The following is a 14,762-nucleotide window of genomic DNA, read 5'->3' as shown; positions in this document are numbered from 1 at the left end:
TTTGTCTTGGAGAAATAAGAAACACATTTCCCTCTTGTGCTCAGAGGACTACAATAAGGTGCATAATTCTGTCATTATTATTTAGATTTTTATTTACAGTAATATGTAGTGCCCTGTAGTATCACTGTAGGTATAACCCCAAAAAATTAAATTTATGGCTCACCTCTTATATCGTATCACATAAAATATATTTAATGTTTTTTGTTTGTTTGTCTTACAGTTGAGGCTGCATTTTTCTGTATTTAACTTTAATTTCTGTAGTATTTTATTGTTATTAAATTCTATTTTCAGTTAATTTTACTCTTATGTTATTGTTTTTGACAAGTTATTTTTAGCCACGCTAGTGGCGTGGCTCTCTGGGTGGCAAGAGGAATATGTTAGTATGCTAACACATTAAACATGATTAACATTATGTCCCTTAAACATCAACATGTTAGCTGTCATTGCAAGCATTTTAGCATGCTGGCATTAGCATTTATCTCAAAACACTGCTGTGTAAGTACAGCCTCACAAGCTGCTAGCAATGCTGTAAGACTTTTAGTCTTATTCAGCTATAAAATGTCACACTTTTTGCATATCTTGGTCACAACTCTTAACCACACTCAAGGAATTCCTATCAAATCTTTCAAAAAAAATGTATGGTAAAAGACTAATATTAGCCGATACGTCTTTACCTTAACTCTGAAATATTGATATATCGGCCTTTAAAATCCACCATTGGGCTCTTGAGTATTCGTTAATGTTTTTCACACAGATATCAGCTCAACCCTTGAAGATGAATAGGAGCAATAAGTTTTATATATCATTGTTTACTCTCCTCTGGCTGCAGAGATAAGGTGACCTGATAAAAGTATAAAATCAAAAGTCAATTCAAAAGTTTTCCCCTGAAGCAGCACAACAACACTGCCCGTTTCTCCTAAAACACCTTGAGCATGAAGAATGAGGATGCACTCTTTTTTTTCACTGCTGTTCACAAGTGTTCTCCTCCCTTCAGGCTTGAAATATTAATGGATCAGTTTTATTCTGGAGCCAGGAAGATGACCTTCATGCATGTGTGTGTCCACAGAGAGACTAGTATTCCACATTACACCAACCACCTTTTATTCAGAAACAAGACATTTTTATACAAGTGCCTGTAAATCTGATGCTATATTAATATTATTTCCATATGTTTATCTCACTGAAAACAAATGCAGATATACCCAGATGGAAGTAGATGGCAGTCTGAAAGAGGAGATTATTGAAACCCTGTGATAAAACATTGTGTTCTTAAAGATGAATAGCAGCCTTGTTACATAATTTTACCTTGATAAGCTTTAAGTAAGATTAAAAAGTTTCTACCGTAGGATTTATTCAGGTATTAAATTGGAACAAAAAAGATCAAAGAGAAAAGTTGAAAATGAACTTGAAATTTTTAGCAGCATTAAAAAATAACCACATATTCTTGTTTTATGTGTGCTGAGTTGTTGCTTACTGTAGTTTTTGTCGTATAGACACAAAACACCTGGATATTCATCTACCGCTCTACCTCTGTGCCTGTCTAGCAACAAGACATGAATGACATCTCGTATGACAGCGAATGCAGCCCCAGACATTGCTTTCACACCCCTCCCTTGGCACTGCATTCCTCCCTCTCTCTCAGAAAAGTGCTGGATGTGTGTGAATATGATGAGTGTTGACAGCGTGAGGGGGGAGTACTGCTTGTCCCACTTGCTCTGTCAGACCCCGGCTGGGCTAATGTTTGTTGGCAGGGCTGGGTCAGGTGGCGTGAAGGGGACAGTGCATGGTGGCATGGTCTTGACAGCACAGGGCAAGTGCCAAAGACTCAGGCTTATTCATTTCAACATGATGACAATGTTCTTAAAGCACAGCTCGCTAGATTCAGAATTCAAAATAGTAGGTTTATGTGCTAACAGTTTTGTGCTGACTTCTCAAACTTCTCAAATCTCAAAATAGCCATGAAACAATCTCTCTTGCCTGCACCCGTCTTCAATCAGAGTGAAAAATAAACATTGAAATGAATGGGGGAATTCTTCATGCATATCTGTACATCGTGTCCTCAGAAATGGAAACATAAATAAACCAGACAACCCGGAGGACAAAATGTGATGTCACAGGCAGGCCAACATCGGGTTGTCCATGTTTTCAAAGCAGAGACGAATGCAACCAAAGTTCAACTTTATTCCACTCACAAAGACAACAGCAACAGCTGCTTGAAGTTCCTTTGTAACTCTAATCTTCCTCTTTCTGTTCCAATAGGTGCTGGGGAGTCTGGAAAGAGCACCATTGTAAAGCAGATGAAGTAAGTTGCAACAGCAGTCTTTTTCTTATTTTAGTCTTTTCTGTTTAACTCAAAGATGGTAACCAAATCTGGCTACAGGCTTACATAATAGAGAATATGATTCATAATACGATTGTTTAATAAAATAATATTTGTTTCACGAAAGAACCGAACAGGAGAAAAATAATTAATCTGTCAAGACATGTTTCTCTCGTTCTGATGTTTTCTTCATTAGGGCTGAAAGGAAATGTTGTACCAGCTGAAGATGATGTACTCATTATTAAATCCTGATGCACTGTTAAAAGCCAAAGCCAAGTCCACACCTGATGATCCTCTGCTCTCACTTAATGTTTCCTTACTGAACTTATCTTCTTTGTGTGACTCTGAGTCACACACAGACCGTGACCATGAGGCACAACCCCAACCCTCACCCTCAAATAAGAAATTATAGTGGTTATTGTGGTTTGATCAGATAAATATTACTTCCCTCTATGTGGTTTCTAGGGGATGACATGGCCTCTCCTGTTTTGTTATTGTCTCTTCCTGCTGATAGCACAAGAATATTGTGAAGACTTAGTGAATACGGAAGATGTAATGTCTGTGCACCAATCAGAAAACACACACACACAGACACACAGACACACACAGACACACACACACACACACACACACACACACACACAGAACTCTAAATGGCTTAATTATTCACATTCCTCTGGGCTAGCCAGGCATTGAATCCATTTTTTATGAGCTTGGAGCAGGAACAGTCTGCCGCTTTTTGAAGCCAGGTTATTAACACGTACAAGCATACAGATAAATCAGCCTGCAAGACACAAACAATCACAACATTGGCCTGTTATGTAACATTACACATCTAAGTATCCTGTGTTTATGACACTGCAGCAGAGAAAGTTAGGAAAACATAACCATTTTCTTAAAACAGGCAACTATGTGTTTGCTAAATTACTACTGGTATTAATTATCATTTGCATCGACACACTGTTAAAAGCAGCAGGCAGTTTTACTTCAGAATGTATGAGCATTTGTTTTATTATGCTCACTCTGCACTTCCCTCTGCAGCCTGATGAAGTCTGGATGATTGCATGTTAAGAAAGGACTCACAATTATGCATTCACAGACAGTTAGTTCCCTCACTCTCAGGTTTAAAGTAATAATATACTGAAGCAAGAGTCAAACTCAGGATACAGCATCAACTGGATTAACATCCCATTCTATGTTAAACCCACTACTTCTACACATCATCCTAGACAGTATGCTGACATATCAAATGTGATTCGGAGTATACACTTCTTGGTAGGAAACATACAGGCTATGTTATTGTTTTTGGCAAGTTTATTTTTAGCCATGCTAGTTGCTTTGCTCTTTTAATGGCAACGTCTGTCTGCTGGTCAGTTGGTTGGTCTGTTGGTCCAGACTGAAATATCTCAACAACTAGTGGATGAACTGCCAAGAAATTTTGTACAGATGTCCATGGTCACCTGAGGATGATGCCTATAGATTTTGGTGATCCTCTGACTTTTCATCTAGTGCTACCATGAGATTGACATTTGTGGTTTGGTCTGAAATGCTTCAACAAATATCAGATGGATTGCCATGAAATTTGGCAAAGACATTTAGGTCCCTTCAGAATTACTTCCAATAACTTTGGTGCATCATCATCATAAACTTGAGTTTATGACCAAATACCCCCAACACTTTATATCAGCCTCAGCTGTACTTTGTGTTTAGTGCTAATTAGCAGATGTTAGCATCTCACATATTAAACATGATAAAATGTTACTAAAGTATCCTCACTGATGATCAGTTATTAGTGACTGCTATGAAATTTCTTTGAGTGGGTAGCTGCAAAAATTGTCACCATAATAATTTCCATTTTACTGTGTTCTTTAAGAAATGTTGCTTGTTTTATATGATCTCAGGATCATCCATGAAGATGGCTACTCAGAAGATGAGTGTAAGCAGTACCGAGCTGTGGTTTATAGTAACACCATCCAGTCTATTATGGCCATTGTTAAAGCCATGGCCAGCCTCAAGATTGACTACAGCAACCCTTCCAGAGTGGTAAGACACACAAACACTCAAAAACACTATGTATTTGTTATGGCATTGTATTATCACTACTCATTATTTTCATCCTCCCAAAACCCTACATCTGATGGCATAAGCAGGGGTTGACCACAAGCAAGAAAGGCTGATTTCACTCAAAGAGCATCAGTTTACCTACGAGATACAGCGCTTCACTTGGCAAAACAAAGCCTGTTTTATCAATTGAATCTTTGTTGTGTTGTGTATCTTCATCTGCAGTTCTGAAGACTTATGCTTGCCCAGCGTTAACAATCAGAACAGTTTACCTTTGTTTCTACTACTCACCATGTCGCTGTCACTTTTCCTTCTGTTTTAAACTATTATATTGCTTGCATCTCTGGAACAAACATTTTACTCACTCACTTATCCATATAACAGTGTAACCCAGTGAACGAAGATTATTTCAAGGCTGAAAAGCCTCTGGGAATGAAGATGTGTTTCTCACAACCCCTTTATCAGTCACTAACACTGGCAAGGTGTGCCAGTATTTTAACCACATGTGAGATCATGTGATTTCCAACATTCACCTGTTCACAGCAGCCTGCATATCTGCGGTAAAAAAGCTGATGGTACTAGAAACTGGAATACACTGTAAAGCTTCTCTGAACTATCTTTGTTACCTGCAGGGAAACAGTCTTTGTCTTACAGACTCCACCTCCTCCATCTTTGATCTGCTCTCGCCTCAGAGTTGAAATAGACAGAGAGGAGGCTGAAAGTGTAAAGCAGCAGCAGCAGACAGGCCACAGAGGGATGTTTTGGAGATTGGATTTAGTGCTGGCAGGACACATTTTAACATCACATTTAATTTGCTAGATGCTCTCTGCAACCTTAGTGATGACACACATTGATTCTTTGTTTGGAAGGCTACCACCTGTAAAGGGAAGAAGGCTTAACAGGTGGCCCAGAAATGTCTGGTGTGTGTTTTTTAAACAACTGTAATTTGTAATTTTATGTCTACCTGGCATGTTTTTTTCCTACTTTTTGTCTAGCCTGACATTACATCCCGAACCTCAGTTTGCATCTTATTAGGAATATGGAGCATAAATACCAGCCATTGATTAATCAACAAGGGGATCAACAGAAAATTAATTTATGACTATTTTGATCATTGGTTAATTGATTTTAAGTCAATGATTAGGTAAATGTGACGATTTGTAGCTTTTCTCTGTGTCATATCATTGTAAATGGGCATATTTGTACCATTCTATACATTAAATGCTTAATCAAGTAATCAAAACAATCAGATTAATCGCTAATGGAAATAATCATTAGGTGTAATAACGCACACTCACAGAAGCTCATAAACCCATGAATCAAACTCACATACTGAATCTCAAACCATTGCACAAACACAGACAGACACACCCTGCACACACAAAAAACACAAATACACACGCCGCCATCAATATCAACAAGTCACAGTTTCAGGCAGAGATCCAGTCTTCTGCACCCTGTGAACACTTATCGAGCCTATGAACAAACTGTCAGCAAGGTCTAACAGTGGCTGAACTCATTCCTGTGGAAGAGTGTGTGTCAGTGTGATTTTACAGTGAAGCCAGTGTATGAGTTCTGTAACTGAAGCTGTAATAGAGAGATTGAGGACTCTGCTGCGGTCATTAGCAGGATGGATAGATAGACTCCCCCCCCATCCCCACCCGCCCCTTTGACAGATTTGTCAAATGGCTGTGTGTATGTGACAATACTCTCACAGACTCTCACACATAACAATTAGTGTGCTAGCCCGCCCGTACTTGCACACAACACCAATGTGAAAAGGCACACACACACATACAGATTCTGCATGTGTACACACATGCATGCAGAAATACAAAAAATGTAAATGAACCAAAAACATGCACACTCAAACATCATTCATGCGATTTTCTGCTAAGGCTGAGGGAGCAGAAAGCACATTGCAAAACAAATGTATCACAGTTTCAAAGATACAATCACTTCCAACAGCTGAACTTAAAGGGGACCTATTATGCTCATTTCCAATATGCTCATTTCTAATAACTCATGAACTGTGAGGTGTGGCAAAACAATACCTGCATAAGGTGTTCCTTGGATGAAGCTGATTCGACTGATATAGGCCACGCCCATTTGCACCTGGAAAAATGTTCCGCCATTTTGGATTTTTTTTTTTGTAAGCACATTTTTTGCTTCTTTTGGCACGTATTTCATCTAATCTTGGTACACTCGGTACGTGCCATATTTGGATGACCCTGAAAAAAACTTATGAGTTTGTTTTTGGGTATCACTTACTGTTTGTCTGTAATTGGTTACCAAACTTTTGAAGGCGTGGCCTGATGCCCTTAACGGCCCATAACTCTTCAGTGCTAAATTGGATTGCAAGCAGATTTGGGAATGTTGTACATACAGCCACATTGCAGTGTATATAAGTATATAACATTTGATACAATTCTACCCACAGGGGGGCGCTACTGTAATATTACTGTTTACTATATTACTGTTAGTAACATGATATTTCTACAATTCTGTTATCTATAATAAAATGAAACTTAGTACACAAGTTCTCCATGAGAATGTGCATGACATATTGAAGCATGGCACCAACAGCCGCCCTTGTGTCCATTAATAAACCATCACCATACTACTTATTAACTGTCATATCTCTGAAATGTAATATTCCATGGTAACCAAATTCAGCAAAGTTCTATGGTAATGCTGAACAAGTCCGTAGCATTTGATACAATTTCACTTGGAGGTGGTGCTACAAGATTTTTTTTTAAATTAGAGCAGCAGCTAACAGCTTGCAGCTCTCATGCGCATTTTCTTCAGAAAATGCAAATATTTTAATTTTACTTTGCTGTGCTGTGTAATGGAAAAACACTTACAGCTCGACTTGAGTCATGGCTCGGTGGGACTACCCTCAAAACAATGGAAAATCATGTGAGTGGAGCAGTGAACTCTCACACTGTGCCTGGGGGAAAAAAAATCCCAAATCCCAAAGATCGACATTTTTCACCATTTTCTGACATTTTCTGGACCAAACAACTAATTGATTAATCAAGAAAATAATCAACAGATTAATCAATAATGAAAATGATCACCAAGAACAAGGTAAATAAACATCAATTGACTGAAGGAAATCTATGAAAGATCTAAAAACATGACTATATCCACAAAAGATGTGTAGATGCAGTCGCTGCCTGACAGGTGAGCATGTTGAGACAGACATTTTACTTAATAATATTTTTTTCACTCTTATTGAATACTTTCTTATTCAATCACAATAAACTAGACCAACTGCTATGCTGACACACACAAATGCATGGGGAAGACAAAGAATGAATTATTACTTTTTTATATTTTTATCATTTCACTCATTGATGATAAAGCTTGGAGAGGATTGTTTAATTCCCAACTGGAAAATGGAGAATTCAGAGACACATGCAAGGTGGCAAACAACAGGAAATCAAACCACTCTGCTATAGCAATGTTGCATGCTGTTTACCTTGAGTCACACCAATGTATCTCACATATCTCACTTGTGCTCAGCCCAGTTTGGCTGGCATGGGTTTATCAGTGATATCATCATCACATCATATTGCTACAATCATAACCTCTGCTTCCTTGGCAGTAGTTCAGAAACACAGCCTGATGAAAAAGCATTATTTATCCATATACTAAATGGCCAAGAAGATTCGTCACTGTCTGTTGATCATTCTTGGTGTTTAATGTTTTCTCCTTAAGCGTGCCCATGTCTCTATAGTTCATAAACATGTAATTACCAAAATTTACTGTATTGTGTCCTGAATGATGCATTAGTATTTTTTAATCCATGCACAGATTAATACAGTTGATACAGGTTAGGTTATTTCATCCTGTGTGGAGGAACCGTTTTCAAGTATGTTTTGGCAGTACAGTCCACAAGCCTGTCCTGTGTCCCTGTTGTCCCCTGCAGGACGATGCCCAGCAGCTCTTTGCTCTATCTGCGGCCGCTGAAGAACAGGGCATTTTTCCCGATGACCTGTCCAATGTGATCAAGCGACTGTGGGCTGACAGCGGTATACAGAGTTGCTTCGCACGGTCGCGAGAATACCAACTCAATGATTCTGCAGCATAGTGAGTTTGAATTTGTGTGTGTATTTTCTTCTGTGATCCCAATTACGAATCAAATGCATGTTTGTATTTCGAAAGTAACTCTTTGATTAAATCCATGATTTTCTACTTACTTTTGTAATATTCAGGCTGTCACTACCAGTGTTGTCTCTGCATATCTTCTTCCACTTATACATTAATCAATATGAAATCGGCTCCTGCATACACCAAACTCTGTGTTTCACCAGTATAAATATAAATGTGGCCAAGAGAGAAACCTCCTGTAAAATATATTCATTTTCTCTTCCTGCATACCTGTCACAATAATATAAAACAGCTCAGAAGGTGACATTGAGATAGATTTTGATGTTTGTTTGCATTTGGCTGATGGTTGTGCTGATTCATTTGATGTCTGTGTCATATTTGGTCACGTAATAATATTATTATTATTATGAATATTGCTGCCATTAGGGAGGCTGTTCTCTAGGTGTTGTAATGGATCTAATGGTGACGTCCTCTCAGCCTCTCTCATATGCTCTGCCGTTGTAAACTTGTCTTTGCCTTCGCTAAGGAGCTATAGAGACCGGAAAGATAGTCCAATAACTTCTATTTAGTGATTATTTCTTCCTCTCTGGGGTTGATTCTTTAATACTGTAACCTGATAAGCAGAGCGCAGAATAGTTTGTCTTGAGGGATGAAAAAGTGGGACTTGAAAAATTGTGTTTACTTCAAGGAAAATTAGCCTCCAAGTAAACTTTGAGAACTGAGATGTGATAATAAATCCCCCAGGTGACTCCTTTGTGTACTTTAGGACAGGTTGAAAATAATATAATTGATTTTGCAGCTATGCAATATACTGAAATGAAGCTTTGTGTGATATGTTCATAATTATTCTGTCATCCCATTCGACCAAGTGGAAATATTTTGTAATAGGTGCCATGATGAGACAGAAAAATGTTTAATCATCTATCATTTTATTATTCCCTTCAATAGGTCTGACAGGTCTTGTCAGATGGGACGTAACATACATGAATGATGAGATCTGTATAACTGAGATGCTGTAGATATCTCTTTCTGTCTGTGAAGCATAGGTTGGCTGGGCCACTAAAGCTCCCAGCTGGCCTTGGATGATGATGCAATGCTTGTATAAGTAGGGCATGCTTCCACACTCCCCTACTGACCAACAGTCTGTCAGAAAACAGGAAAAAGGCAAAAGGGGATTGTGAAGGGGGACCTAAAAGGAGAGTGAACATTAAAGAAAAGCAGCCAAAAATTATTAATTTTACTTTTATGATCTCACTTATTGAGCCTTACTGATCGCCTTGGATTTTGTATTTAAATAGATCAAGTAAATAATCTTTTTTTTTTTTTTACTAATATCATACATCAAATTCACTAAAGTGGAGCAAAACAATAAATAACATTTAACATTAGCTAACACAGGAGCAATTACTGTATGTATTTGGTGAACCATCTCAGGAATAAAACCTTTGGGAGAGTGGTATTGTCCCAAGAGCTGATGTAACAAGCGAATGATAAATTGTCCACCCATAGCTTGGCTAAGCATTGTGTCAGAACTAAATAACCGTCTGAACTTAAACTGTCTCTATACTATGCTGTTTGCAATATGGCTTACTAGCTACCTGCTGCACTGAAAAAAAAGATTTCTACAAAAATTAGACAGCCAGAAAGCTTCAAGAAAATACAATACCAACAGTCGTCAATTCAGCCAGCAAAATTAATGGTCACCGACCAGAAGCCTGTTTTTGTCTACTTTTCCTCTGTGAAATCATTGTGTCAAAAATTACAGTGAGTGACAAATCTGCCATTGTAAACTGCATAGGTCCTGACCAAGGAATGAAAAGGACAGGTGCAGCAACAGTAACAAAGGGAGTTGAGACTTAGCCAACAGTCAATTGCTGAGCAGCGCACCCCAGCTGTCTGCCAGAACTGACCTCACATCACTACCCTTCACTGCTGAGTTGGTTCGACCTGTTACAGCCATAAGTCAGGCTTAATTAAACCTGATTTCTCCCAACCACAGTTCAGAGTTGCAACTTTGGGCGGCTAACAACCAGTTTATTAACCTGTGCAATGTATTTTGTTATAACTTGATTATTACAAGACTCTACTTAGCACAATCCTTTAAAAGGTACTTAAACTGTCTAATGAAATGCTGTCAAGTAAAATTTAGTCTGTTTAATGAATGCAGCAGAATATGACTCACTCCACAGAGTGAAGTTCACTAAATTGCTAGAGTCCCTTACAGATCAAAGTAGTCCAGTAAAATGTGACTGTTTCGGATGTTAATGCACCACAAGTGCATCATTAACCTGTGTGTTTGTGTGTGTGTGTGTGTGTGTGTGTGTGTGTGTGTGTGTGTGTGTGTGTGTGTGTGTGTGTGTGTGTGTGTGTGTGTATAACTGTTTCTGTTTTTCTCTCTCTTGCAGGTTGCAAATCATACTGAAATTGTGATCACCCTCGCTCTCTCTTGCTGTGTCTCTCTTTCTCTATTAGTTACCTGAATGACCTGGAGAGGATAGCCAAAGCAGACTACATCCCCACCCAGCAGGATGTGCTGCGAACTCGGGTCAAGACTACTGGCATTGTGGAGACTCATTTCACTTTCAAGGAACTGCACTTCAAGTAAGGCCATATAGCACTGACCTCATAGCAATATTAATAGACTTCAGATATTTTGGAAACAAAAAATAAATAAAGTCATAAAAAATAGAAAAGAAATTCCTCTCTCACCCTGTCTCCCTGTCATCAAAACAAGTGCTTTAGCCAAACAATGTGAGTCCAGGGCACTCTCATTGAGCAACACACAGTCACAGGCTGTATTTGACATCAAGTAACCTGAGTGGTAATCTGACCCTGTAGTGTCCGCTCACTTCTGATGCTTGCTTGCAGTGTACATGTTGGTGAACATTTAAAATTCCCAGTTACTTATATCAATCATTTTTTTTGTCTGATGATAAATACAGACAGATGAGCACATTAAATATCACCAATAAACTGAATAAAATGCAACTGGTGCTGTTTTGAGAGATCACATATGCATAAATCTTGCTTGGACATTAAAGGAGTAGTTGGCCATTTTAGGAAATATGCTTATTTGCTTTTTTTCTAGGAGTGAGGTGAGGAGACTGATATTAATCTAATGTATGTGCACGCAAAAAGAAAGCAAATTAGTGTATTTTCAAAAATGTTTAACTACTCCTTTAAAATAACAGGGTAAATATAGGCCAATAATTGCAGTTACCAAGTGAGCCTCTCCATAATCACAATTGTTTTCCCCCTACAAGTGCAAACAGTGACATCATGGTGACATCACAGTGTCAGCATCCTGCACACTTGCTCTTAAACTGCAAAACAAAACCATAATGAAAGCTGGCCATGTACCTTGTTTAACAGAAATGGGTCAACTTAATTATGGTCTCAACATTAATTGCATCAAAAGGGCGACTGACCCTCCTGGCCTGAAATGTGCAACTCAGATACTCAGAAGCCAAATTATACCAGCAATTAAAATCTTAATTATCACCATTGCACTGAGAGCTGAGTAAATAAAATAGATCCTGCCCACCCTGCTCTCGCTGCATAAAACCAGAGCTTTATTTAATGCTAACATTTGAGTATGTCCTCCATGGTACAGTAAACCTTACATAAAACATGCTCTGACCCAGCCTGAGCACTTGTGTGGGATAATAATGGATGTATAGATATGTCTCTTAATAGAGGATGTGTGAGATATATAGTGAGTGTTTAAACATTTATAGCAGGGTCTATACTGCAGCAGATAGACATCCAATTCCTGTTATAGAAGAATGTATATATGAAGAGAACGTGGGTGTAATAATAACAAGAAATACAGTCTCTTCTGATTTTACTGATCTTAGTGGTTTGTCTCAAAGCTTTGGTGAGATGATCTTAAGTTTTCAATCCAACTAAACAGATCTGGCTAATAAAAAAAGGCAGCAGCAGCCACATGGCTCTGGCGTGACCTGCTTCCTGATAAACTCTCCGATATTTACCTCCTGGCACAGCCTCAATATTTGGCCTGAATAATGCATGGAGGAAATCAATAAGAAGAAAGTCACGTTTTTATAATTCTGTCCTGTTTGCCATAATAAGTGTGGAATTGAAATACTTAGATACAGATAAATGTCATCTTTTGACAATTGCTTAATTTAGATTTGTCAAGATGCCACTTCTTGAGGGTCCACTACTACTAAACCTAATTTTTGTCCTCTGCATGATCAAAGTATGGCAGTTATCCTGGGTGTGGTGTACTGATGTCAACTCAGCCATCTGTAGGGTTTTGCTCACACCTTTAACAGCTTCCATCACAGTGTTCAGCTTCCCCATTAACCAGTGCTTCGCTCTGAATATAAAGACTTGCCTCTTACAGGCTGCATTGACCCTGCAGTCTTTTATCAGATATCTGACGGCTACTTCTCCACCTCCTCACCACTTTTGTTCTCAGAGCAACCTCATGAAATCTTAATGTACATCCAGGGATGGAATGTCACCCTAACTTTCTCCTTTCTTCCTTCTTTCCTGCCTTCCTTCCTTCTTCACCATAATTCTTCCCAAAATGTCCACTTTGACACCCTGTTCTCCATTAGCCTCACCTTACTGTCTTTCACAGTGACCGCCTTCCCCCTACCACATACACACAAACATACAATGTATCTCCTTTGCTTTATCTCCCTTGCAGAATGTTTGATGTAGGAGGCCAACGCTCAGAGAGAAAGAAGTGGATTCACTGTTTTGAAGGAGTCACAGCTATTATCTTTTGCGTTGCGCTGAGTGCTTATGACCTGGTGCTAGCTGAGGATGAGGAGATGGTAAGGAGGAAAAAAACACCTTCTGGAATGTCTTCATCTGCATGGATGATATAACTTTACTAACTGAACTAAATCTGCTCTCTGGCTCCTTCTTAGTATGGGGTACTTTAGATTTTAAGTCTTTACAAGGCATTTAAAATCACCCATCCCTCCTTATTATGGCTTAATAATAGTGAGCTCCAGGTGGTAAAGTTAGCTCAATTTACTTTAACGATCCTTTTATAGTTGAACCACTAGTGTGTAATTATGTAATAAAAGTACTAATAGCTAATTATTCAAGTGAGTTGAACTATTCAACCTCAATTTCTTGAAATGCTTATGAATTTACATCAGCACCTCCTCTGCACTGCTTATTCATCTCATTTGAAATATTGAACAACATTGTCCCCTGGTGGCAGCTTTGATGTGTTGTTGCACTTTGGTGGAGGCCATAAGCCATGACCTATTGTGCTTCTCTTTAGAATCGAATGCATGAAAGCATGAAGCTTTTTGACTCCATCTGCAACAACAAGTGGTTCACAGAGACCTCCATCATCCTCTTCCTGAACAAGAAGGATCTCTTTGAAGAGAAGATTACTCGCAGCCCTCTTGCCATCTGCTTCCCAGAGTACACAGGTATGCAGTGGAATATCAGAGGCAATACTGCACCTTAGAGCAATACTTTAATAGTTAAACAACCTTAGTACAGATAGATTTCTGTGGCTGCAGTTGGGAGAGTGGTGACTCACTGGCAGATCACGGGAAAAGTCATCTGTCCTGCGATTATATCTTTTTTTCCCAGGAGCCAACAAATTTGATGAAGCAGCTAGTTACATCCAGACCAAGTTTGAGGACCTGAACAAGAAAAAGGACACCAAGGAGATCTACACCCACTTCACCTGTGCCACTGACACCAAGAACGTGCAGTTTGTCTTTGACGCTGTCACTGACGTCATTATTAAGAACAACCTGAAAGACTGTGGTCTTTTCTGAAGGTAGGATGGAGGGACGACTGGCTGTTACTTTAAAGCCTATTCATGAACAGCCTTTATGTCATTTTGGTGGCCTAGTGATTATCTTACCCAGTTTATGAGGACTGACATCTCTTTCAGCTCAGAAGATACAGTATATTAAGTAATGTACTCAGTATTCAGCCTTGAGCTGAAATGAATCAATTAATCAAATTGGTAACAATTTTTAATAATCAATTAATCTTTTAAGTAATTTTTAAGCATGAATATCAGCTGGTTCCAGCATCTCTAATGTAAATAGTTGCTGATTTACTCATTCTTCTGTAAAAAGCAAAGTCAAAATCTTTGGGTTTTAGACAGTTGGTCGGTAATAAACAGGCAATATATCATCTTGAGTTCTAGGAAATTCCAGTTGAATTTTTTTACTATTTGTTGGCATTTTATTTACTAAAAGAATAAGAAAATAATCTGCAAATTGATTCATTATGAAAATAATAATTAATTGCA

The 14,762-nt window shown here is 38.5% G+C and overlaps 1 protein-coding gene across 3 annotated transcripts in view; it reads left to right on the top strand.

Annotated features, from left to right (window-relative positions):
• gnai2b (guanine nucleotide binding protein (G protein), alpha inhibiting activity polypeptide 2b) overlaps nucleotides 1-14,762 on the top strand; it is a 42,328-nt gene that overhangs the window by 25,602 nt on the left and 1,964 nt on the right. For all 3 annotated transcript variants that reach the window (XR_010928149.1, XM_067587112.1, XM_067587113.1), the window contains 7 exons: nucleotides 2,260-2,302; nucleotides 4,222-4,363; nucleotides 8,316-8,476; nucleotides 10,970-11,098; nucleotides 13,176-13,305; nucleotides 13,767-13,920; nucleotides 14,087-14,279. Coding sequence is in view for 2 of the 3 variants with exons in the window: in XM_067587112.1 (XP_067443213.1) it covers nucleotides 2,260-2,302; nucleotides 4,222-4,363; nucleotides 8,316-8,476; nucleotides 10,970-11,098; nucleotides 13,176-13,305; nucleotides 13,767-13,920; nucleotides 14,087-14,277 (950 nt within the window). In the remaining variant the exon portion in view is untranslated. The remainder of the gene's footprint in view (nucleotides 1-2,259; nucleotides 2,303-4,221; nucleotides 4,364-8,315; nucleotides 8,477-10,969; nucleotides 11,099-13,175; nucleotides 13,306-13,766; nucleotides 13,921-14,086; nucleotides 14,280-14,762) is intronic.

This window comes from Thunnus thynnus, chromosome 4 (genome assembly GCF_963924715.1).
Source record: "Thunnus thynnus chromosome 4, fThuThy2.1, whole genome shotgun sequence".
Lineage (NCBI taxonomy): Eukaryota > Metazoa > Chordata > Actinopteri > Scombriformes > Scombridae > Thunnus > Thunnus thynnus.
This window is presented reverse-complemented; position numbering and strand designations above follow the sequence as displayed.